This window comes from Mobula hypostoma, chromosome 2, assembly GCF_963921235.1.
Source record: "Mobula hypostoma chromosome 2, sMobHyp1.1, whole genome shotgun sequence".
In the NCBI taxonomy this organism is placed as follows: Eukaryota; Metazoa; Chordata; class Chondrichthyes; order Myliobatiformes; family Myliobatidae; genus Mobula; species Mobula hypostoma.
In genome coordinates, this window is record NC_086098.1 from 67,747,996 (window position 1) to 67,775,316 (window position 27,321).

At 40.9% G+C, this 27,321-nt stretch overlaps 1 protein-coding gene across 5 annotated transcripts in view; it reads right to left on the reverse strand.

Moving 5' to 3' along the window:
* The window catches only part of trappc12 (trafficking protein particle complex subunit 12), a 173,879-nt gene that overhangs the window by 54,440 nt on the left and 92,118 nt on the right, over positions 1-27,321 (reverse strand). For all 5 annotated transcript variants that reach the window (XM_063038380.1, XM_063038373.1, XM_063038389.1 and 2 more), the window contains one exon: positions 13,706-13,779. In XM_063038380.1, coding sequence (XP_062894450.1) covers positions 13,706-13,779 — 74 coding nt within the window. The remainder of the gene's footprint in view (positions 1-13,705; positions 13,780-27,321) is intronic.

Below are 27,321 nucleotides of genomic sequence, written 5' to 3' on the forward strand. Positions count from 1 at the left end.
AGGAGGGAAAAAAGGATCAGCCATGATTGAATGGTGGAGCAGACTCGTTGGCCAAATGGTCCAATTCTGCACCCATGTCTTATGGTCTAATCATGTCCTCACTTTGCAATGGCATAGGTAGGAAAAGGGAAGAGGTCCTGAAAGGAGAATATAGGGAGTTATGAAGGGAGTTGAGAAAAAGGACCGCAAAGGTAGTAATCTCGGCTGTGCCACGCGGCAGTGAGAGTAGGAATGCAATGAGGTGGAAGATAAATGCGTGGCTGAGGGATTGGAGCAGGGGGCAGGGATTCAAGTTTTTGGATCATTGGGACCTCTTTTGGCGCAGCTGTGACCCGTACAAAAAGGACAGGACTTGAATCCTAGGGGGACCAATATCCTGGCGGGGAGATTTGCGAGGGCTACTGAGGTGACTTTAAACTAGAATGGTTGGGGGGTGGGAATCAAATTAAAGAGACTAAGAGAGAGGAGGTTAGTTCACAACAGGGGGATGGGAACAGTGCAGAGAGACAGAGGGGTGTGAAATGAGGGTAGAAGCAAAAAGCAGTAAGGTGAAAAGTAAAAGTGGCAGGCCGGCAAATCCAAGGCAAAAATCAAAAAGGGCCACCTTTCAACATAATTGTATAAGGTCTAAGAGTGTTGTAAAAGCGAGCCTGAAGGCTTTGTGTGTCAATGCAAGGAGCATTTGTAACAAGGTGGATGAATTAAAAGTGCAGATTGTTATTAATGAATATGATATAGTTGGGATCACAGAGACATGGCTCCAGGATGACCAAGGATGGGAGCTCAACATTCAGGGATATTCAACATTCAGGAGGGATAGACATGAAAGAAAAGGAGGTGGGGTAACATTGCCGGTTAGATAGATAGATAGATAGATATACTTTATTAATCCCGAGGGAAATTTGGTTTCGTTACAGCCGCACCAACCAAGAATAGAGCATTAATATAGCAATACAAAAACCACAAACAAGAGTGGAGATTAACGCAACAGAACAAGAGAGAAGATTAACGGAATAGAAAGGAAGGACATTAGCCGGGAGGATGTGGAATCGATATGAGTAGAGCTGCATAACACTAAGGGGCAGAAAACGCTGGTGGGAGTTGTGTACAGGCCACCTAACAGTAGTAGTGAGGTTGGGGATGGTATTAAACAGGAAGTTAGAAATGCGTGCAATAAAGGAACAGCAGTTATAATGGGTGACTTCAATCTACATATAGATTGGGTGAACTAAACTTGTAAGGGTACTGAGGAAGAGGATTTCTTGGAATGTATGTGGGATGGCTTTTTGAACCAACATGTCAAAGAACCAACTGGAGAGCAGGCTATTCTGGACTGGGTATTGAGCAATGAGGAAGGGTTAATTAGCAATCTTGTCGTGAGAGGCCCCTTGGGTAAGAGTGACCATATTATGGTGGAATTCTTCATTAAGATGGAGAGTGACATAGTTAATTCAGAAACAAAGATTCTGAACTTAAAGAAGGGTAACTTTGAAGGTATGAGAAGTGAATTAGCTAAGACAGACTGGCAAATGACACTTGAAGGGTTGACGGTGGATATGCAATGGCAAGCATTTAAAGATCGCATGGATGAACTACAACAATTGTTCATCCCAGTTTGGCAAAAGAATAAATCAGGGAAGGTAGTGCACCCGTGGCTGACAAGGGAAATTAGGGATAGTATCAATTCCAAAGAAGAAGCATACAAATTAGCCAGAAAAAGTGGCTCACCTGAGGACTGGGAGAAATTTGGAGTCCAGCAGAGGAGGACAAAGGGCTTAATTAGGAAAGGGAAAAAAGATTATGAGAGAAAACTGGCAGTGAACATAAAAACTGACTGTAAAAGCTTTTATAGATATATGAAGAGAAAAAGATTGGTTAAGACAAATGTAGGTCCCCTACAGACAGAAACAGGTGAATTGATTATGGGGAGCAAGGACATGGCAGACCAATTGAATAAATACTTTGGTTCTGTCTTCACTAAGGAGGACATAAATAATCTCCCAGAAATAGTAGGGAACAGAGGGTCCAGTGAGATGGAGGAACTGAGGGAAATACACGTTAGTAGGAAAGTGATGTTAGGTAAATTGAAGGGATTAAAGGCAGATAAATCTCCAGGACCAGATGGTCTGCATCCCAGAGTGCTTAAGGAAGTAGCCCAAGAAATAGTGGATGCATTAGTGATAATTTTTCAAAACTCTTTAGATTCTGAACTAGTTCCTGAGAATTGGAGGGTGGTTAATGTAACCTCACTTTTTAAAAAAGGAGGGAGAGAGAAACCGGGGAATTATAGACCGGTTAGCCTAACATCGGTGGTAGGGAAAATGCTAGAGTCAGTTATCAAAGATGTGATAACAGCACATTTGGAAAGCGGTGAAATCATCGGACAAAGACATCATGGATTTGTGAAAGGAAAATCATGTCTGACGAATCTCATAGAATGTTTTGAGGATGTAATTAGTAGAGTGGATAGGGGAGAACCAGTGGGTGTGGTATATCTGGATTTTCAAAAGGTTTTTGACAAGGTCCCACACAGGAGATTAGTGTGCAAACTTAAAGCACAGGGTATTGGAGGTATGGTATTGATGTGGATAGAGAATTGGTTGGCAGACAGGAAGCAAAGAGCGGGAATAAACGGGACCTTTTCAGAATGGCAGGCAGTGACTAGAGGGGTACCGCAAGGTTCAGTGCTGGGACCCCAGTTGTTTACAATATATATTAATGACTTAGATGAGGGAATTAAATGCAGCATCTCCAAGTTTGCGGATGACACGAAGCTGGGCGGCAGTGTTAGCCGTGAGGAGGATGCTAAGAGGATGCAGGGTGACTTGGATAGGTTAGGTGAGTGGGCAAATTCATGGCAGACGCAATTTAATGTGGATAAATGTGAGGTTATCCACTTTGGTGGCAAAAACAGGAAAAATTTATTATCTGAATGGTTGCCGATTAGGAAAAGGGGAGGTGCAACGAGACCTGGGTGTCATTATACACCAGTCATTGAAAGTGGGCATGCAGGTACAGCAGGCGGTGAAAAAGGCGAATGGTATGCTAGCATTCATAGCAAGAGGATTTGATTACAGGAGCGGGGAGGTACTACTGCAGTTGTACAGTGCCTTGGTGAGACCACACCTGGAGTACTGTGTGCAGTTTTGGTCCCCTAATCTGAGGAAAGACATTCTTGCCATAGAGGGAGTACAAAGAAGGTTCACCAGATTGATTCCTGGGATGGCAGGACTTTCATATGATGAACGACTGGATTGACTAGGCTTATACTCGTTGGAATTTAGAAGATTGAGGGGGGATCTTATTGAAATGTATAAAATCCTAAAGGGATTAGACAGGCTAGATGCAGGAAGATTGTTCCCGATGTTGGGGAAGTCCAGAACGAGGGGTCACAGTTTGAGGATAAAGGGGAAGCCTTTTAGGACCGAGATTAGGAAAAACTTCTTCACACAGAGAGTGGTGAATCTGTGGAATTCTCTGCCACAGGAAACAGTTGAGGCTAGTTCATTGGCTATATTTAGAGGGAGTTAGATATGGCCCTTGTGGCTAAAGGGATCAGGGGGTATGGAGGGAAGGCCGGTACAGGGTTCTGAGTTGGATGATCAGTCATGATCATACTGAATGGCGGTGCAGGTTTGAAGGGCCGAATGGCCTACTCCTGCACCTATTTTCTATGTTTCTTGTGAAGGATCTTTGAAGTGAAATGTTGATACTGTTTGTTATTCCATTGATTTCTTACATGCTGAATGTTTCTCCCATTTTCTGTTCTAATTATTGGCAAGTGAGTCTCATCTGATAGCAGGACCCACGAGTTTTCGTCATTTTGTTGACGATCTGAGAGTAGGTTTGATGCAGTAGCAATTTGTCAGTCTATATTTGTCTTGCTTTCCACTGAGAGAATATGGTCAAGCTATTTTTTCCCCCTTGTTGGTTTGATGGACACATTACAGCTGGAACAAGTTGGTTGCATACATGGTTAACTATGCTGTAGTTGAGAACTACTGCCAGGATGATTTTTTTTTGGCCTCAGTAACATTTTCTATAAACAACACATTCAACCATTTGTTACTATCAAGTGGAGTGAATTAAGTTGCATGAATACAGTCTGCTTTGGCAGAAACTTGAAGAGAAAAGGCATGCCATTTCCTACATTGCCATGCATGTGTTGTGGTTTTGCTAAATTGGTAACTTAATTTTGGATATGCTTGATATTGCTCAATCAATGCTCACTTACGCTCCTGTTGAACCAGAGTTGGTTCGATGGCTTAACGATGATGGTAAAGGGAATGAAAATCAAAAATAAAGCAAACGGCAGCAATCTGAAATAAAGGAATAAAATGCTAGAAACACCCAACACATCAGGTAGATCCATAGAAAGAAAAGTCATTAATAGTTCTGGTTTAAGGTCCTTTATCATGACCTTAAGAAGAGAAATATGAAATATTAACTCTACTTCTCCTTCTAAATACTTCGCCTTAACTGCTGAGCATTATAGTAGAAAAAAAAGCATGTTTCAGGTCATGAGATTATAGATAAAGAAGACTACAATTTGGTTGATATGTAACTACCCTTATAGATGCCATGGTTTAAATAGCTATATCCAGTATTAATTGAACTCACTTGGCATTGGGTGTAATATTACAGACTCTGTGTGATGGTCTTTTCTGCATAGATGGCAGATTGGTGAGCACACATCAGCTTGAAAAAGGATCTAGTGCTTCCCCAGTGTATATAATGAATAAACTCTTCATGTTTCCAGCTGGGTACAGGTATCAATTATAATCGATATTTCAATGCCAAACTCTGACAACTTTTCCAGGGACAATGCCTGGACATGTCTAGTCTTGGTACTTATAACCCATATTCCATTCCTCCTAATTGATTAGTCCTCATCCAATCAGGATTCCTATCTCCCACCATGCTTACAATCAAATTCCAGTTCTTTCTTAGAGAGAGACCTTCGTCTATGTTAAAATTTTTTTCCTCTAGTTTTATTTCAATAGCTTTCTTTACCAGGTGGTTCCAAAAGCTATTGGCACAGTACAGTAGTTTTGTGTCGCAGTCAATCCTATGGCCATTGCGAATGCAGTTTTCTGCTACCGCCGACTTCTCTGGGTAATCCAAATGGATACACCTCCTGTGCTCCTTGATGTGGACTTGCACCGTCTGGCCAATACACGCTGCTTTGCATTCACAGGGAATCCTGTAAGTGCCAGCCGACTTGAGTCCCAGGTCATTTTTGATTTGCATAAACTGTGACTTGAGTTTCCTTACGGGTTTGTGGATGTATTAATCTGGCATTTCTTTGGGATCCTGGCGATCCTACCAGAAACCATGGAAATATAGGGAAGACTGGTGTGGAAAGTCACGCTTCACAAATCTATTAGAGCTTATTAGAGAGATAACAAAATGGTAGATGAGGGTAAGGCAGTGCAGGTTGTCTGTCCGGACTTCAGCAAGCTCTTCGCCGAGGTTCTGCATGGTAGCCTTGTCTGGAAGGTTAGAGCCCAGGGAAGCCAGAGAGAGCTAGTGAGGTGGATTCAAAATTGGCTCCGAGGTTGGAAGCAGAGGGCCGTGGTTCAAGGTTCAAGGTTGTTTCTTGGAATTGAGGCTGGTGATTAGTGGTGAACTGCAGTGATCAAGTTTGGGGCACTTTGTTACTCATTATTTATACAAATAATTTGGATGCAAATACACAAGGCTTGACAGTAAGTTGCAGATGACTTGAAATTAGGTTGGGCAGTGGGCAGAAGAGTGGCAAGTGGATTTCAATACAGGAGAGTGAGAGGTATTGTATTTTGGCAAGCCAAATTAGCAAAGGACTTGTACCATATATGGTAAGGCACTAGGCAGTGGAACAAAGGGACCTTGGAGCACAAGTGCATTGTTTTTGAAAGCAGCATCATTAAAATTGTCATTAAATGTTTTCAGCATGCAGCCTTCATCAGTCAGGGCATTTAGTGTAGGAGCTGGGACATTTATGTTACAATTGTACAAGTCATCTGTGAGATTGCACTTGGAAATACTGTGTATAGTTTAGGTCATTGTTATCAGAAGTGGGTGTATGGGGCATCAGAGAGGGATAGCACCTCTGGTGGGGGAACATGTTGCGTCCTTTTCAGGGCGGTTAGTCCACCTTTGGTCCCCACCTGGCACTCAGCTCTCACCTGTGGCTCCCCGTAGCTGTTTGCATGCGACAGCGGCCACACCCCGGGCAACGACTTCATCAAGCCGGCTAAACCAGGTGAGGGTAGCCGACGGATCTCAAACCCTCAGTGAGATAGGGAGTTGTCTATCCCAGCATGTGAAGACAGACTCTGGCTGATTGAGCAGACGAGACCAATGGAAGGTCCAACGGTCAAGAAGGCAGTCTCTGCAAGCGTCGTGGAACGCGTAGAGCACGACAAGACACAGATGGCTTGGTCATCCACTGTACCGAGTCCCATCTCCAGCCATCTCGACTCTTGTCTTGCCACTGGATCCAGATGGGAATTGGGAAGGGAGAGTGAGGCTGACGCTGCGCAACTCTCCCTCACTTAAATCCAAATCAAGCGCTAATCTCGACACCATCAGTCGGCTGGTGGCGCAGTGACATCAGCGCTGGACTCCAGGAGCGAAGGTTTCCAAGTTCGAATCCAGTCAAGCCGCTCCTGGGCACGCTTTCCATCCATGCCAGGTTGAGTGTCGAGTTTGCAACTTGACTTCATAAAAAGTACTAACGGTGTCGAGGTCTTCATGGATGACAATGGACGAACCTTATGAGAAAGGCATGCTTAAAGTGGTAAAGAGTGCAGAGAAGATTTACTTTTCCTCCAGGGTAGGGGTCACTAGCTTCCATGGTAAGAAACAACATTAAACCACCATCTTCTGCTTACTGCAGTGAGGGGCATAGGTTTAGGGCAAGAGGGGAGGTTTAAAAGGAACCTGTGGGGCAACTTTTTGACACAGAGGGTGGTGATTACATGGAGTGAGCTGAGAAAGTAGTGGAGTCAGGTACAATAAATGTTATTTAAGAAACACTTGGATACGGTACATGGAGGGGCAGGGCTCAGAGGAAAATGGGCTGAACCCAGGAAGATTGGACTGGCTGGATACACACAGGAGTCAGCTTGAACTGGTTGGGCCGAAGAGCCTCAATCCTTACTATATTTCTCTATCACTCTACGCTTTGATTTATATCAAGGGATGGCAACTTTAGAAATCATCCTTAAGTAGCTAGTCTTTGTGGATCTGTCCCTCAATTTCAGGAAAGAAAAAGAACTACAGTAAACAAATCTGATAATGAATCACAAGGGGCCAGAATGTTATTTTTGTATTGGAACAGATTAATGGATTTGATCAGTGACAACACAAAGTAATTAATTCACTCAGTGGTGAATTAATTCAAATACTAATGACAACAATGTTAATTCACATACCAGTGATAAGATAATAATATTTATAAAGTATACCTAGCTGCAAGATGAAAAGATCTTGATACATTTCTGAAGTTTTCATTATTCATTTTCAGGAGGTGCGCATCAACAGCAAAGCCAGCATTTCTCTTTCCTAACTACCTTTTCATGATTGGTACCTTTATGCTTAAGTACAGCAACACTACTGTTTGGTGAGGAGCTTCAGGATTTAGATGGTGGAGAAAAGATGATGGGATCTCTCGAATGGAATTGCACTGCTGTGGCAGCACAGATCCAATGAGCTAAATTTGATCACATGCTGTTAGAGTGGAGTCCGCATATCCTCCTTGTAACTGAATCAGCTTCCTCCAGAGGCTCCAATTCCCTCCTAGATCTAAAAGACCGACTTGCCTTATAGTCTTTAAGCTCTTTGACTAAGCTTTTGGTCATATACACTAAGATGATCTTTCGTGTCAAAATTTGTTTGATATCATGAAGTACATTGACAGACTTGGCTATATTAAAGATGCATGTTATCGTCTCAGTTTTCCCCATTAGCAAACATCATCTAACATTTATCTACGTAAAACTTAATTTGCCTTTTTAAGGTCAGAAGGGGGAAAAGGCAACAGGTAGAGAGGGCAGAGTACCCCAGTGGTTGTTTCCTTCAATAATAAGCATATCACTTTGGATACTGCTGGGAGAGACAACCTACCAGGGAAAGCCACAGTGACCAGGTACCTAGCACCGAGTCTGGCTCTGTGGCTCAGAAGGGAAGGGGGAAGATGAGGAAAGCAGTGATTAAAGGGGATTCAATAGCTAGGATGAACAGACAGGAAATTCTGTGGACATGAAAGAGACTCCCAGATGGTATGTTGCCTTCCAGGTGTCAGAGTCAGGGATGTCTCCGATGGAATCCACACAATTCTTAAGAGGGAGGTAGAGCAGCCAGAGGACATGGTACACATTGGTGCCAACAACATGGGTAGCAAAGGGGATGTTGTCCTGAATAGCAAATGTAGGAAGCTGGGTAGGAAGTTAAAAAGCAGGACCTCAAGGGTAGTAATCTCTGGATTGCTGCCTTTGCCAAGTGCTTGTGAGAGTAAGAATAGGATGATTTAGCAGTTGAATGCATAGCTGAAGAATTGGTGCAGGAGACAGAGCTTCAGATTTGTGGATCAATGGGATTTCTTCTTGAGAAGTAATGATCTGAACAAAAGGGAAGGTTATTCCTGAACTCAAGGGGGACCAATGTCCTTTGAGGGGAGGTTTGCTAGAACTGTTGGGTAGAGCTTAAGCTAGGTTTGTAGGGGGATTGGAACGAGAACAATCGGTCATAGGATGGAGCAGTTACTGTAAAAATAGCTATAAAGGGTAGAGTACCTAAAGAAGGATAGTCAATGGATTGGTGATAAAGGCTGTCTGCTGATTGATTGAATGCATTTACTTCAATATAATAAGTATCAGGAACAAGGGTGGTGAACTTAAGAGCATGGAAGAGTACTTGAGGTACGACATTGTGGCCATTACAGAGATTTGGCTATCATTAGCACAGAAATGACTGTTGGATATTTCGGGGTTTATAAGACCATAAAATATAGGAGCAGAAGCAGGCCGTTCGGCTTATTGAGTCTGCTCCGCCATTCAATCATGCGCTGATCCAATTCTTCCAGTCATCCCCACTCCCCTGCTTTCACCCCATACCCTTTGATGCCCTGGCTAATCAAGAACCTATCTATCTCTGCCTTAAACACACCCAGTGACTTGGCCTCCACAGCCGCTCGTGGCAACAAATTCCACAGATTTACCACCATTTGACGAAAGTAACTTCTCCGCATCTCAGTTCTAAAAGGACGTCCTTTAATCCTGAAGTCGTGCCCTCTTATCCTAGACTCCCCTACCGTGGGAAATAACTTTGCCGTATCTAATCTGTTCAGGCCTTTTAACATTCGGAATGTTTCTATGAGATTCCCCTCCTCATTCTCCTGAACTCCAGGGAATACAGCCTAAGAGCTACCAGACATTCCTCATATGGTAACACTTTCATTCCTGGAATCATTCTCGTGAATCTTCTCTGAAACTTCTCCAATGTCAGTATATCCTTTCTAAAATAGAAAGCGTGTAGGGGAGCTGGCTGGCTGGATTTGAACTGGGACCTTTTGTCCCGAAGTCCGACGCCAATGCCACTACACCACCAACCGGGTCCTTTCTAAAATAAGGAGCCCAGAACTACACCCAATACTCCGTGTGGTCTCACGAGTGCCTTATAGAGCCTTGACATCACATCCCTGCTCTTATATTCTATACCTCTAGAAATGAATGCAAATATTGCGTTCACCTTCTTCACGACTAACTCAACCTGGAGGTTAACGTTTAGGGTATCTTGCACAAGGACTCCCAAATCCCTTTGCATCTCCGCATTTTGAATTATCTCCTCATCTAAATAATAGTCTTCTCGTTTATTTCTTCCTCCAAAGTGCATGACCATACACTTCTAACATTAGATTTCCTTTGGCATTTTGCCCATTCTCCTAAACTATCTAAGTCTCTCTGCAGGCTCTCTGTTTCTTCAATACTACCCACTCCTCCACCTATCTTTGTATCATCGGCAAATTTAGCCACAAATCCATTAATACTGTAGTCCAAATCATTAACATACATCATTAAAAAGCAGCAGTCCCAACACCAACCCCTGTGGAACTCCACTGGTAACCGGCAGCCAGCCAGAATAGGATCCCTTTATTCCCACTCTCTGTTTCTGCCGACCAGCCAATGCTCCAGCCATGCTAGTTTAGATGTTTCAAAAGAGACAGTGAAGTAGGTAAAATAGGTGGGGAAGTGGCTTTGCTAATCAGTGACAATATCAGGCTGCAGAAAAGTATCATCTACTGAATTAGTCCGGGTGGAAGTTAGAAACAGGAAGGGAGCAGTCACTCTTTCGATTATTCTAGACACCCCAATTGCAACAGAGACACCAAGGAGCAGATTGTGATACAGATTTCGAGAGGTGCAAAAGTAACAGGGTTGTTGTCATGGTTGACTTCAACTTCTCCACTTGGCACCTCTTTATTGCAGAAGGTTTAAATAGTGCAGAGTTTGCTAGGTGTTTCCAGGAAGGGTTTCTGACACAATATGTGGACAGAGGAGGGACCATACTGGATCTAGTACTAGACAATGGACCTGGTCAAGTGGCAGATCTCTCGATGTATAAGTACTTCAGAGTCAGTACTCCCTGATCTTTAGCATAGCCTTGGACAGATGTAGGGGCAGATGGTATGGGAGGGTAATTAATTGGGAAAGGGCGAATTATGATGCTATTAGGCAGGAACTTGGGTGTGTAAATTGGGAACTGATCTTCTTGGGAGATGTACAATGGAAATGTGGAGGTTGCTTAGGGAGCACTTGCATGGGGTTCTAGGTAGGTTTGCCCCATTGAGGTAGGGAAAAGATCCTAGGCTGAAGGAATCATTGTGACAACATCTTGTCAAGAGGAAAAAGGAAGCATACTTAAAGTTGAGGAAGCAAATATTAGACAGGGTCCTTGACAGTTACAAAGGTAACCAGGAAGGAACTTAAGAAGGGAAATAAGAGAGCTAGACGGGGAAGGTTTTGATGAATAGGAATAAGGAAATCTCAAAGTATTCTACAGGAGGATGACTAGAGTGAGGATAGGGCTGATCAGTGATAAAAGAGGAAACATGCGCCTGCAGTTGGAGGCGGCGGGAAGGTATTAAAGAATATTTTGCTTTAGTATTCACCAGTGAGAGGGACCTTGACAAATGTGAGGTCAGTGTAGAACAGGCTAATATGCCGGAACATGTCAATGAGGATTGCTGGATGAAAGAGGATGTACTGGAACTTCTAAAATAATATTAGGATCGATAAATCCCTGGAATCATACAGAATATACATGTTACTGCAGGAAATGAGAGAAGAAATTGCTACACACATAAAAGTTGCTGGTGAACGCAGCAGGCCAGGCAGCATCTCTAGGAAGAGGTACAGTCGACGTTTCAGGCCGAGACCTTTTGCGATGATCTTTACATTGTCATTAGCTACAGGATCAGGACTGGAAGATTGAAAAGCAGCAAATGTTATTCCTTTGTTTAAGAAAGGTAATACGGAGTATAGACGGTTTAAAATTATGAGGGGGATTGATAGAGTTGACGTGGATTGGCTTTTTCCATTGAGAATGGGGGAGATTCAAAGAAGAGGATATGAGTTGAGAGTTAAAGGGCAAAAGTTTAGGGGCAACATGAGCAGGAACTTCTTTACTCAGAGAGTGGTAGCTGTGTGGAATGAGCTTCCAGCAGAAGTGGTTGAGGCAGATTCGATGTTGTCGTTTAAAGTTAAATTGGATAGTTATATGGACAGGAAAGGAATGGAGGGTTATGGGCTGAGTGCAGGTCGGTGGGACTAGGTGAGAGTAAGAGTTTGGCATGGACCAGAAGGGCCGAGATGGCCTGTTTCTGTGCTGTAATTGTTATATGGTTATATAGGGATAATCCTGGGAATAATAGATCAGTGAGTTTTACAATAGTGGTGGGCAAATCAGTGTTATTGAGTTGCTCGTTTTCAAGTCCAGTGGACAGCACAGTGTTGTGACAAGTAATGCTGATATCTCACAGCTCCGGCAAATAGGTGCTGTCTATATGCAGTTTGCAGGTTCATCCCAAGACTTCATGGATTTCCCTCTGCTGCTCCAAGTTGATTACTGATCCCAAAGATATGCTGGTAGGTGAATTGGCTACCATAAACTGATGTCTGGTCCAGATGGGGAGGGGTGGTTGTTCCCCTCTGCAATCAGAGTTCTGAACTGTCTATGAATGCTAGCTTGTTATTCCTTTTTTGCATTTTTTTTTGTAATTTATACCAAGTTTTATTTTTTCACTGAATTGCCACGACAAAACAAATTTCCCGTCATATAAATTAGTGATAATAATCCTAATTTTAGGGGAATCAAGCAGGCATTTACAGTAATGTGAGAGAAGAGATTTACAGTAAAGAGGGAAATGGTATGACAGGAACATCTGAAAAGCTGCATAGATTCTATCCAATTCAGTACTGATGCAACGATTCTAACAGCAGAGGGCAATGTTCTACACAATAATAAACTGACCTATATAGATCCCTACTAATTTTTCCATGCAGAATACCACACAGCTGGTGCCTAGGCACAAATCTGTAGCATCTTTAATAGGAAATTTAAGCATGCTTGGAAGAGGAATTTTAGATAACCTTCTCCTTTGACTGATCAATTGGATTGATTGGGATCTCAGGTAACTTTTCTAAAAGGTAAATGATTGTTGCTTCAATAAATTAAAATTATTATTAGTTCAATTGGCAAATGCATCATACTACTTAATTAGTATTATTAGTTTCCTAAATTTAAACAGTAATAGTTCTTGTTCTTTGGCTATTTTAAAAACAGCAAATAGCCTATTAATATGCATTTCTTATTGTATAGGAAAGCATAATGAACAAAAGTAACAAATAAAAACACAAATGAGATAGATAACTGACATGCTGAGTCAAAATGAGATAGATAACTGACATGTTGGATCAAACATATGGCTTAGAAGTAATAATAATCTTATTTATGGAGCATTTTTCATACAAACCATGCAATTCAAATTGCTTTAAATGGGACAAATTGCAGACATGAAAATGAAAAAGATGTTGGTTAAAAGCAACAAACTCAAAAAGATTCTAGTTAAATAGGCTTTGAGCTGGTGTTTAAGTGTAAACTGAGTCTGCATCCCTTATAGTTTTAGGTATTGAGTTTCAGTATAGGAGCATAATTCAAGAAACCTGACCTGCTAGTTATCTTAAAATGTAAATATTATTGAAAGTTATAATTGAAGTATCTTTGATGTTCTTGCCCCTTAATATTTAATTTATTTTGTAAACTTGTTATAATTGTTGTAACCATTACTCAATCTTGTACCCAGTAAGGAAAAACAATTTTCAGATATATTATGGTTTATTCATCTCTTGAATATCTAGTGCAGCACGTTAGATATTGGTTCATAGGTGCATGTGTTGCTAGAAATAGTAACCCTAGAACAAGGCATTTAATATGTGAACAAGGTGTTGCTTTAGATTTCATAAAAGGCTAGGAAAGGACCTTTCTGTGTAAAAAGAAATCTTAACTATCCAATATGTCTGTCTGATTTAAATCATTTGCACAATCCAGTTTCTTTCACCTGCTGCAATACATTTCTTTAGGAATAAACTGGTGCAATGCCTACAGAAGTGCTCAGATTATCAGATATATACGGTAATCCTGCAGCTCACAGCCACCCACGTACCTTCATCATCAGCAGGCAGTTTGCCATCGAGTACATCACACGCCCCAGACGTGACCTCCACAACTGCATAGAAGCTGCAAGATACAGGAGAGTCTCATAAAAAATATGGCAGACAAATAACTGCTTTCTGTTACTAGCTTCACTGATTTAACTACCAATTAGCATTACCAATGTATTTCATTAATTTATGAATTTTATTACTATCCTGAAGAAATATTGCCTATGCAGTCTTCCTGTAATGCAGCAAGGACTGTAAAAGGACAAAGATTTATTTAGAAAATTCTTAATAGAAGAGGCTTTGTATATTTTTGTTAACATTTTAGAAGTCAGTTAGAACATCTGCTTACAAAGAAGAATATATTTTATGGAAATTCTGTTACATTTTCACAATAGTTAATTTTTAAAAATTTGATTGCAATAATTGGTATTCAGTTCAGAATACATATAAAACAAGAAATAATGTAAATCTATACAAAATCAATCTGAAGAACCATATTCTATATTTTGATCACATGCCTTGACTCAGGTGGAAATGGCAAATCTTTAAACTGGGACACTAACATGACTAGAACTGTTCAGGCAGCCGCTGTATAACATTATTTATATACATACAGGGTCTATATTTCATAACGGGCTTAAAATTTTGTATTTCCTCACTCCCAATTTCACCCTCCAATTTCTCATGCAATATTTTCCAGTGGATTTCCAGACATGATCCATATTGGAAGAACACTAACCCTTCTTATGGTCAAAAAACATAAGTGATCATTCTTTTCAGAGGCACAAGAGACTGCATATGCTGGATCTGGATCTAATAGAAAACAATCTGCTGGAGGAACTCAGCCGATCAAGGAGCATCTGAAGTAGCAAACGGATAGTCAATATTTTTCATTAAGACAATGCATTAGGACAGATCTCGTACCAAAATGTCAACTATCATTTTGTCTTCACAAACGCCACTTGACTTGCTGAAGTCCTCTAATAGTTTGCCTTTTGTTCATTCTTTTTGTTGAAAAAAGGAACAATGATTAAGGAGACATATAACTGGGATGACTCCTCCCACTGGAAAATCTGAAAATAATAACTTTATTCATCTAGCACTTTTCAAAGTGCTTTACAAGATTGTAAAGCTAAATCAATATAGTCATAAAATGAGACAAAATTATAAATCATAAGGTAAACATTACATAGAATAAAATGTAAATGAATACCCCAGATTTTTAAATATAATCAACAGGCATTAAGTAGTCCTATAACGAGGCCAAATTAAAAAAGTAAGTTTTTAAAGAAGTGATTTGAAATGCTCCACAGTACTAAACTAGTGTATCTCAGTCAGTAGAAAATTCCAGAATTTTGGTGCATAAGAGCAAAATGCTGCATCACCAGATCTTATATGCTTAGCTCTAGGAACACTAAACAGACCAGTATTCACAGATCTAAGATTATGATCAGGGATGTAAGTGTGCGGGGTCTTTCTTTTTTTGTGTGTTAAATTTAAAATGGCTTCTTTGTTATGTTATACTGGGGAATGCTTCTTTGTTATGTTAAATGCTGAGAAAGTCTCCAGCTAGACAGTTGCTTTGGTTAATACAGATAGCAGGGTGCTATTAGCCAATGGGTGGTCATGTATCGTTTTGTTTTTGGATGATAATGCTGTATCATATGACTGGGGACGGAGTTTTTGGCAGGGAGTCGGAGGAGAGACGGGGAGGACGGCGGACGTGCTGAAAAGCTCTGGTCGATCACTTCAGGTGGTCCCGAGCTGTGAGTCGACAGGATTCGGGTGGTCGTCAGGAATCGATTGAGCTCCAATGGTTGCACGCGAAGTACTTGGACTTTGATAAGACTTGGCGCCTTTTTTTCATTACTTCCTTTTCTGTATCGAATTTATATTAATGTCATAGAATTAGTAATATCTATAAAGTGTACTTGGTAAAAAGTACTGGGTGCGCTGGCTGATGATTGATGTTTGGGATTGATTCAGGCGGCAACCGACACCGTAGGAAGCGTTAAAGCAGGTGCTGGGTGGGATTTCCCCTAGACATATACAAGCCAAAATAACTCAGCGTTACATAAGGAGATAGGTGGAGGAGCTAGATTATTCAGAGCCTCATATACCATAGAAAACCATAGAAAAACTACAGCCCAGGAACAGGCCTTTTTGGCCCTTCTTGGCTGTGCCAAACCATTTTCTGCCTAGTCCCACTGACCTGCACACGGACCATATCCCTCCATACATCTCCCATCCATGTATCTGTCCAATTTATTCTTAAATGTTAAAAAAGAACCCGCATTTACCACCTCATCTGGCAGCTCATTCCATACCCCCACCACTCTCTGTGTGAAGAAGCGCCCCCCCCCTAATGTTCCTTTTAAACTTTTCCCCCCTCACCCTTAACCCATGTCCTCTGGTTTTTTTCTCCCCTTGCCTCAGTGGAAAAAGCCAGCTTGCATTCACTCTATCTATACCCATCATAATTTTATATACCTCTAGCAAATCTCCCCTCATTCTTCTACGCTCCAGGGAATAAAGTCCTAACCTATTCAACCTTTCTCTGTAACTGAGTTTCTCAAGTCCCGGCAACATCCTTGTAAACCTTCTCTGCACTCTTTCAACCTTAATAAAATCCTTCCTGTAATTTGGTGACCAAAACTGAACACAGTACTCCAGATTCGGCCTCACCAATGCCTTATACAACCTCATCATAACATTCCAGCTCTTATACTCAATACTTTGATTAACAAAGGCCAATGTACTAAAAGCTCTCTTTACGACCCTATCTACCTGTGACGACACTTTTAGGGAATTTTGTATCTGTATTCCCAGATCCCTCTGTTCTACTGCACTCCTCAGTGCCTTACCATTAACCCTGTATGTTCTACCTTGGTTTGTCCTTCCAACGTGCAATACCTCACACTTGTCAGTATTAAACTCCATCTGCCATTTTTCAGCCCATTTTTCCAGCTGGTCCAAGTCCCTCTGCAGGCTCTGAAAAACTTCCTCACTGTCTACTACACCTCCAATCTTTGTATCATCAGCAAATTTGCTGATCCAATTTACCACATTATCATCCAGATCATTGATATAGATGACAAATAACAATGGACCCTGCACTGATCCCTGTGGCACACCACTAGTCACAGGCCTCCACTCGGAGAAGCAATCCTCTACTACCACTCTTTGGCTTCTTCCATTGAGCCAATGTGTAATCCAATTTACCACCTCTCCATGTATACCTAGCGACTGAATTTTCCTAACTAACCTCCCATGCGGGACCTTGTCAAAGGCCTTACTGAAGTCTATGTAGACAATATCCACTGCCTTCCCTTCATCCACTTTCCTAGTAACCTCCTCGAAAAACTCCAATAGATTGGTCAAACATGACCTACCACGCACGAAGCCATGTTGACTCTCCCTAATAAGTTCCTGTCTATCCAAATGCTTGTAGATTCTGTTTCTTTGTACTCCCTCCAATAACTTACCTACTACCGATGTTAAATTCACTGGCCTATAAATTCCCGGATTACTTTTTGATCCTTTTTTAAACAACGGAACAACGTGAGCCACTCTCCAATCCTACGGCACCTCACCTGTAGACAGCGACATTTTAAATATTTCTGCCAGGGTCCCTGCAATTTCAACACTAGTCTCCTTCAAGGTCCAAGGGAACACCCTGTCAGGTCCCGGGGATTTATCCACTTTAATTTTCCTCAAGGCAGCAAGCACCTCCTTCTCTTCAATCTGTACGGTTTCCATGATCTCACTACTTGTTTCCCTTAATTCCATAGACTTCATGCCAGTTTCCATAGTAAATAGAGATGCAAAAAACCTATTTAAGATCTCCCCAATTTCCTTTGGTTCCGCACATAGCCGACCACTCTGATCTTCAAGAGGACCAGTTTTATCCCTTACAATCCTTTAGCTCTTAATATACCTGTAAAAGCGCTTTGAATTATCCTTCACTTTGACTGCCAAGACAACCTCATGTCTTCTTTTAGCCCTCCTGATTTCTTTCTTAAGTATTTTCTTGCACTTCTTATACCCCTCAAGCACCTTATTTACTCCCTGTTTTCTATACATGTCATACAACTCCCATTTCTTCTTTATCAGAGTTGCGATATCCCTTGAGAACCAAAGTTCCTTATTCCTATTCACTTTGCCTTTAATTCTGACAGGAACATACAAACTCTGCACTCTCAAAATTTCTCCTTTGAAGGCATCCCACCTACCAATCACATCTTTGCCAGAGAACAACCTGTCCCAATCCACGCTTTTTAGATCCTTTCTCATTTCTTCAAATTTGGCCTTCTTCCAGTTCAGAACCTCAACCCTAGGACCAGATCTATCCTTGTCCATGATCAAGTTGAAACCAATGGTGTTATTATCACTGGAACCAAAGTGCTCCCCTACGCAGACTTCTGTCACTTGTCCTAACTCGTTTCCTAACAGGAGATGCAATATTGCATCCCCTCTAGTTGGTCCCACTATATATTGATTTAGAAAACTTTCTTGAACACATTTTACAAACTCTAAACCATCTAGACCCCTAACAGTATGGGAGTCCCATTTAATATATGGAAAATTAAAATCCCCTACTACCACAACTTTATGTTTCTTGCAGTTGCCTGCTATCTCTCTGCAGATTTGCTCTTCCAAGTCTCGTTGACTATTGGGTGGTCTGTAATACAATCCCACTAATGTGGCCATACCTTTCCTGTTTCTCAGCTCCACCCATAAGGACTCAGTAGACAAGCCCTCTGATCTGTCCTGCCTGAGCACTGCTGTAATATTTTCCCTAACAAGCCATGCTACTCCCCCACCTTTCATTCCTCTGCCTCGATCACATCTGAAACATCGGAACCCTCGAATATTAAGCTGCCAGTCCCGCCGCTCCTGTAGCCAAGTTTCACTAGTTGCTATAACGTCATAATTCCACATGTCAATCCACGCCCTCAACTCATCCGCCTTCCCCGCAATACTCCTAGCATTGAAATATATATACTTCAGAAGATTTTTACCACCACTCACAACCTTTCTATTAGCGGATTTGCTTGAACTTTTAACATCATTTATTTTCACCCCAGCCACACTGTCAGCTCTGGCACTCTGGTTCCCATCCCCCTGCAAATCTAGTTTAAAGCCCCCCCAATAGCACTAACAAAGAGTGCAATTAAGAGTAATTAAGAGTATTTTAAAATTGACCCAAAAGGACATAGGCAGCCAGTGGAATGATGTAAAAACTGCTTAAACGTGCTGAGATTTTCTTTTTTTGGTTAAAATTTATACTGAATAAATTACTGAGAAGTTGCTTAATACTTAGTGCCCAATGACAATTACACAACACAAACCCAGTATGGAAATATCAGTAGAATATTTGAATGTGGTTATCACAGCCAAACCCAATTTTGTTCTTTCGCAAGATTTAAGCAAATATTTTTCCCAGGCTTCACAGAATTTTATTGACTACTAAATGTAACACTGGCTGACCTCCTTTCATTAATCCTAAAAAAAAAATCAAGCACTAGTATTGAACCTCTATTACTATGTTCAGTTGAAGTCAGTTACTGCGAACTAGAACTGCTATAGCCTGTCTTATTCAGCAAATCAATACACAAATCCCATGTATGAAGAACAAGATAAAATTAGCACATGTTCTATTGAACAAAATCTGTAATCAATTTGGATTCAATGAGCTGCTGAATATATAAACTTCTAGATGCTGCAACCTTTTTCAGTTATGATAATTTTTGATCCCATCCTTCTGTATCTCTGATATTTGTGATTCATGTGACTCTTCTTTGCTGAGCATATATCCAATCCACTGGAAACCATTTCTCCAACATTTATTTTGAAAACCCAAACTGTTGGCCCTGCCATAACATATATGTGAGACTGAATTTGAAAATCATCCTAGAAGAGGCTTATTTTTCTATTTAGTTATATGTTGCCTTGCGCTACATATCCAAGTGAGGGCAAAATAAAAAAGGAAATAGTACTTAGGTGAATATTTCAGTTAAAATGAATATAACTGTCTATGGTTGCAAAGTAATATTCTAAGATTTGCTTTTATCATATTAATATCAAAGTTAGCTGCCACTTTGTTAAATTTACAACTTATATTCTACTCAAATCTAGCAACCTGTAGCATATTTTAAGTCTTTTCCAGATTACAGTTTAATAAGCATTTTGAACAGAGTCAAGCCTTAATTTATCCTGCAAAAAATTTCATAATTTTAAAACGATACTTCTGAAAGGTGCTTATAAGTTGTAGCAATTAGCAAAAATTGCAGTTTCTGAATGTCTACTGTTATTAAAGAAAAAGTGTAGGTCCATATACAATATATTCTCAACTAAGTAAAAATGTCAGTGAAAAATGGGAAATTTAGTGCAAATCTAGCATTTCAAAGCTGAGAATCCACAAGGCACTTTGAACCATCAGCAGTGTTAGTGTTATTCAACTATGATCTGGAACTTCGTCACTTTTAGCATTTGCCATTAACATTATTATTAAATCGAAGGAACTACACTTGACTCGGTGAGCAGTTCAAACAAGGAATGGCAGTTGCACCTGAAGGTAAATGGGCAAACTGAAATTACAATACATCCAGGCCACGGAGCAAAAGCTAAGTAATTCAAAACCAAGACTGCAGATGACACCGCCGTAGTGGGCCACGTCTCTACTGATGAAAAGCTGAAGTATAGGAAGGAGATAGAGAATTTAGTAACATGGTATCATGACAACAACCTTTCCCTCAATGTTAGCAAAATGAGACAACTGGTCATTGACTTCAGGAAGCAGGTAATGCACATTCTCATCTACATCAATGGTGTTGAGTTTAAGAGTTAAGAACTTCAGGTTTAAAGGAGAGAACATCACCAAAAGCCTGTTCTGGTCCAAGCATGTCGACACCATGGCAAAGAAAGCTCAGCAATGCCTTTACTTTCTCAAGCGGCTGAAGAGATATTGTCCCATTCATCCCTTACCAATTTTTTAAAATTGGTGCACCACAGAACACATTCCACCTGGATGCATAACTGCTTGGAAGGACACCTGCTCTGTATGTCAGCGCAAGAAACTACAGAGTTGTGGACACAGCTCATCACATCATAGATCGCAGCCTCCCCTCTATAGATTCAGTTTATTCTTTTCACTTCCTCAGTAAATCAAACAGCATAATCAAAGATACCACCCATGCTGGACATTCTGTCTTCTCCCCTCTTCCACAGGGCGGAAGATACAAAAGCCTGAAAACATGAACCACCAGGCTCAAGCACAGCTTCTCAGGCTGTTACAAGATTATTGAGTAGCTTCTCAGTATGATAAAACACATTCTTGACCTCACAATATACCCACTTATTGTTTACCTGCACTGCACTTTCTTTGTAGCTGTTACACTTTATTCTGCATTCTATGGTTATTTACCCTGTTCTACTCAATGCACTGTAATGATATGCTTTTCACTGTATCTCAATACCTGAATTGAATTGACTTTATTACTTACATCCTTCATATACGAGTAAAAAATCTTTACGTTACATCTCCGTCCAAATGTGTAATTCATAGTAATTTATAATAAATAGTATGTACAACAGGACGGTCATATAACATAGAAATACAGTTGTGTTAGCATGAATTCAGCAGTCTGATGGCCTGGTGGAAGAAGCTGTCCCAGAGCCTGTTGGTCCTGGGTTTTATGCTGTAGTACCATTTCCCAGATGGTAGCAGCTGGAACAGATTGTGGTTGGGGTGACTTGGATCTCCAATGATCCTTCAGGCCCTTTTTACACACCTGTCTTTGTAAATGTCCTCAATAATGGGAAGTTCACACCTACAGATGCGCTGGGCTGTCTGCACCACTCTCTGCAGAGTCCAGGCAGTGATGCAGCCAGTCAGGATGCTCTCAATTGTACCCCTATAGAAAGTTCTTAGGATTTAGGGGCCCACACCAAACTTCTTCAGCCATCTGAAGTGAAAGAGGCGCTATTGTGCCTTTCTCACCACACAGCCTGTATGTAAAGACCACTTGAGATCCTCAGTGACGCTTATGCCGAGGAACTTAAAGCTGTTCACCCTCTCAACCCCAGATCCATTGATTTCAATAGGGGCTAGTCTGTCTCCATTCCTCCTGATTGTTGTCCACAATCAGCTACTTTGTTTTAGTGACATTGAGGGAGAGGTTGTTTTCTTGACACCATTTTGTCAGGGTGGTGACTTCTTCTCTGTAGGCTGCCTCATTATTATTTGAGATCAGGCTAATCAGTGTAGTGTGGCCAGCAAATTTAATTAGCAGATTGGAGCTGTGGGTGGTGACACAGTCATGGATATACAGAGAATAAAGGAGGGGGCTTAGTACACAGCCCTGGGGGCCCCCTGTGTTGAGGGTCGGAGTGGACAATAATAAATCAATTCCAATGAAACAGATGAAGGCCTTGCAGATTTATAAAAAACTGTGGTGAACGATGACAAATAATTAAACAAGTCAGAAGAAAAAGACCTTTGAATATTCCCACATTTAATAATGGTACATCCAGAATGAAAAGATCAAAGCTGCAGTGCTAGTAAACATCTGCAGTCAAAACTGCAAAGTAGATTATGTATCATTTCCCACTCCTGAGATTCCCACCATCACAATTCCTCTATAGTAATGAAGAAACAGCTGAGTGCACTGAATACAACAGAGATCCAACAACGCACTGGACTTCTTACAGCATAGTGGATAGAGATTTGAAACTTTGTCTTCTAAACTTAGTTGTCGAGTCTTGCCCTATACACAAAAGACACAAATAAGATGATCTACTTAAATGAACCCTCAATCAACTTCTGATCAGCAGCAGGTGATGGAAGGTGTTGTGGATGGTACAATTAAGTGACACTTACTTATCAGTAACCTACTCATTAATGCCCTACTTGACTTCCACAAAAATCAGAGTGGCTTTACAAAATATAAATACTACCATTGCTGGAAATTGACAAAAAAAAGATAAAGTCCTACAAATATTCAGCACGTGTGAAGAAACAGAGTTAATCTTAACTGTTCAGATGTTGCCTGGCCTCCTGAATATCTAGAGTAATTAAACATGAAATTGGGATCTTTGGCGCAACTTGTCCAAGCTGACCATTTCTCTCTGGCATTTTGTTCTTACTTTTCATTTTAGCCTTGGCCAGATATGGACCAAGGAGCAGAATCTAGAGCTGATATGAGAACGAAAATCCCTGGTATCGAGAAACCAGAGGAAAACTGCAGTCAACATGTATCTGGAGGAGGGGTAGGCTTGCAAAAACTGGACTCATATCAAATAATAAGGATGATAACTATGATTGTTAGTGGCAATCATCTGAGTCCAGGCCAACAACCTAGACCTAAACAGCATCAATTATATACCCCCATTTTTAATTGGGAGATGGATATTTGCTGATGATTATACAGTGTTCTGCTCCAACAATAACTCCTCAGATAACAAATCAATCCATTCTCACTGCCAGAAAGACAACAATTATGTCTGGACTGATGAGGTTGCAAGGAAAATGTATATCCATTATATGTAGGACAAAATTCAAAATTCATTCTCATGAGGGAGTGGAATCACTTTCGACTGGAAGTGTATCACCAGAATCTTAGGGTCAGCATTGACTGGAAACATAATTGGAACTGCCACATACATACTTGTATAAATGTATAAAGTACGTCCTATATATGACAGTATATTCTCCAATTGCCTAAAAAAAAATTAAGAAATTGGATGTCACCATCAACAAAACAGCCTATATCATTTTATTTTCAAAATTGCAATGGAGTTGTAAAATGGGAGGACTCTAACAAAAGAAAGAAAACTTGGACATAGTTTATCGCTTGTATTAGTTGTCATGGCCAAGTCATTGGGTGTATTTAAGGCAGAGATCGATAGGTATCTGAGTAGCCAGGGCATCAAAAGTTATGGTGAGAAGGCGGGGGAGTGGGACTAAATAGGAGCATGGATCAGCTCATGATAAAATGGTGGAGCAGACACGATGGGCCGAATGGCCTACTTCTGCTCCTTTGTCTTATGGTCTTATGTTTCAGGAACTGATTGAGTGAATATTTGTAACGTAGGCAACATTTAGATTTGGTATTACTTTTCATTTACTCGTAAATTCTGGTGTATAAGCCCAGAATGTGGCCCTAAATTTTGGTCCTAAAATTAGGGCGTCAGTTTATACAGAGGGTGCCAACTTTGGAAAAACGAATACACGGAAGACAGGTTGTATTTATTGGCCGTTTTTGAGTCAAATACAAAAGAAAATACAAACGCTTATGAAATCTACACAAAAGAAAAGATCTACAAAACACAAACAACAGGAATTCTGCAGATGCTGGAAATTCAAGCAACATACATCAAAGTTGCTGGTGAACGCAGCAGGCCAAGCAGCATCTATAGGAAGAGGCGCAGTAGACGTTTCAGGCCGAGACCCTTCGTCAGGACTAACTGAAGGAAGAGTGAGTAAGGGATTTGAAAGCTGGAGGGGGAGGGGGAGATGCAAAATGATAGGAGAAGACAGGAGGGGGAGGGATAGAGCCGAGAGCTGGACAGGTGATAGGCAAAAGGGGATACGAGAGGATCATGGGACAGGAGGTCCGGGAAGAAAGACGGGGGGGGGGGTGACCCAGAGGATGGGCAAGAGGTATATTCAGAGGGACAGAGGGAGAAAAAGGAGAGTGAGAGAAAGAATGTGTGCATAAAAATGAGTAACAGATGGGATACGAGGGGGAGGTGGGGCCTTAGCGGAAGTTAGAGAAGTCAATGTTCACGCCATCAGGTTGGAGGCAAAACACATTCGTTTCTCAATTTACTTGTACACACTGTTGTCGTCAAACGTTCAGAGCTTGAAACTCTCACACTCTTATCTGACTCTCCAAAAATCACGTCCCATTCTTCGGCAGTCACCGTATCATCGTAAGGAATGTCAATTTCTGCTTTAACATCGTCATTTGCAGCTTTACTGGCTGCCAAATCTCCATTGTCTTCTTCTAAGAGCAAATGATCTTCGGTGCCATCCAAAGCATTGCTGATGCTGTACCTCTTGAAGGCCTTCACAATGCACTCGGCCTTCATTTCCTCCCACGATTGCACTACCACTCACAAACTGTAGCTAGAGATGCGGCCCTCATATTTCCCGCTGGAGAGAATGACTGATTTCCAGACATCATCCATTCATTCCACTGTCGACGCATGAATTCTTTGAATGGCTTGTTTAAACTCACATCTAGTGGCTGGAGCACGGACGTCAATCAAACCACTGGGGATGACTGCAATGTCCGTATTTTCAGCTTTCAATGCTGCTTTTGTCTCACCTGACAAGTGCACTTTGAACATGTCCCAGCCAAGTAGCGACTTTTCCTTCCTGAAACCTTCGGGACGTCAATGCAACACCTCTTTAACCCACTTCAAGCAACCCGCTTCGCTCATCCAGCCGCGTTCTTGAACATAAACAACACCCCGCGGCAATTTTTCTTTCTTTGGGAATGTTTTCCTCTTAAAAATCACCATCAATGGTAGTCTGGTCCCATCAGCCATACACATTAACACAACAGTAAAATGTTGCTTTCTCCTCCTTCTGATTGACAGTGTGGTTGCCAGCAAAATCAAAGAACATTGGTGTCTCGTCCATGTTACCAATCAGTGAGAGCGGGTAAGAATGTGCCTTTTGATGCTTGATTACAAACAATTGGAAGGCTGTAATCTTATTCTCAAGGTTGCTTGGCAACTTCTGAGCAATCTTTGTTTTTTGTCTCAACACAAGAAAACGTCTATTCATAAATTGGGTGCACCAACTTCGCGTAGCTTTGAAATTTTCGCTGACCTCACGGTGTTTCTTGGCCCATTTCAGCGCTTGAACTCGAACCGTTTCTCTGGTAACAATGTATCCAGACGATCGCTGGCGATTCACCCACTCTAAAACGTTCTCTTCCAGTTCTGGCCACTGGCATGTTTTCTCGTGGTTTGCTCATTTTGACTTTGGCCCCTCAGCGTGTCCTCTGCCTGTCTCCACTCTCTCACTTGTTTCTCGTTTACACTAAACTTCTTAGCAGCTGCAGAATTATTTGTTCCTTTAGCAAAATCAACAACCTTCAGCTTGAAGCCAGCATCATATCGCATTCGTTTTAATCTTTTGTACATGGTGGTCGCAAACTCAATACTGAGTACAAGTACTGATCCTGCCACCCCGTGTTATGTTTTAACAAGATTACGATAGGCACTAAATGGTTTCATGGGGGTTACATTTCAGAGGATTCTTTAACATTGGGAACCTAATCCAAAACTTCCCTCCCTGATTTATTTATTAAGAATTCGCTTATAACGCTCTACAATGTGCAGGCCTATTTTCTTAGCAGATACTGGTTCACAAAATTTCCACATTCCAGACCCAGCAAAGCTGAGTACCAGCATGTGAGATCTTGTGATCTTTTCTGGTTAAATCAAAAACCTCTACAAAAGGGGTCGGCTTATACAAAGGTGACATGAAAAAGTCACTTTTTTAACCTTGAAAATGGAGGGTCATCTTATACTCTGGGTCGGCTTATACACTGGAATTTACGGTACTTGCAAAGCATTACAGTATTATTATTGTTTAAACAGTTTATCTCAAAGTTGTGCATTATTTGATGATTACAAATTGGGAATGTATTATTTTACTACTACTAAAAAGATGCACCATTCCATATTTGAAATATTAATGGAAACTTTGCACAACGCTGCATTTTCCAGCATAGTACTTAAGAGCTACCATTTTGCAAGATATCTAGTGTTTGTAGATGAGTGCTGCATCTAAGAAAACATTAGCAAGCTGTTTTAGTTAAAATATTAAGATCGCTATTTTGAAACATCTTCAATGCTGTTAATCCAAGATAAAGATCAAAAGCGACAGAAACCCATGGCAGGGTAGGCACCATCGGTGGTGAAAAAAAGATAGGTTAATGTTTTGACTAAAACTGGTAAAGATTAAAGAAAAAATAAAGATCAATGGAAAGTATTGTGATTGTGTGGAAGGAAGAGAGCATAAATCACAAAATTATTATACATAATGAGCAAAAGTTTGTTTTGGAGGAGGCAAAAGTGGAAAAAGAGCTGAATGCTAAATGTAGAAGGCTTTAATGTGTCTAGACTAAAGCTGAGGTATTGTTCCTTATTTTAAGTTCAGTCTTACTGCAAATGAAGGACACGGAAGAGAATAAAATATAATTTGCCTGCATGTAGAATTAAGGTGACAGGGAATTAGAAGCTTCATCCCCTTGTCCTCAGCTTCTACTTCACCAATTTCCATTTTCAACTGATTATCTTGCATTTCTGGCAAAAGGAGAAATATTTCCTTATTGTCAAGGAACTCCAAATGGAATTTTCCCCTGAGAGTGCAATGAATTACTATCAACAGCGCCTCCACTTTCCATGACACGTTCAGAATCACTGGCATATAGTACGTCGTGAAATTTCTTGTTTGCTGCAGCAGTGGATGCAATACATAATCTTTAAAAACAATAAATTACAATAAGCAACATGTATATTAAAATTAAATTACATAAGTTGTGCAAAAAGAGCAAAAACGAAGTGAGGTAGTTGAAGACCATTCAGAACTTTGATG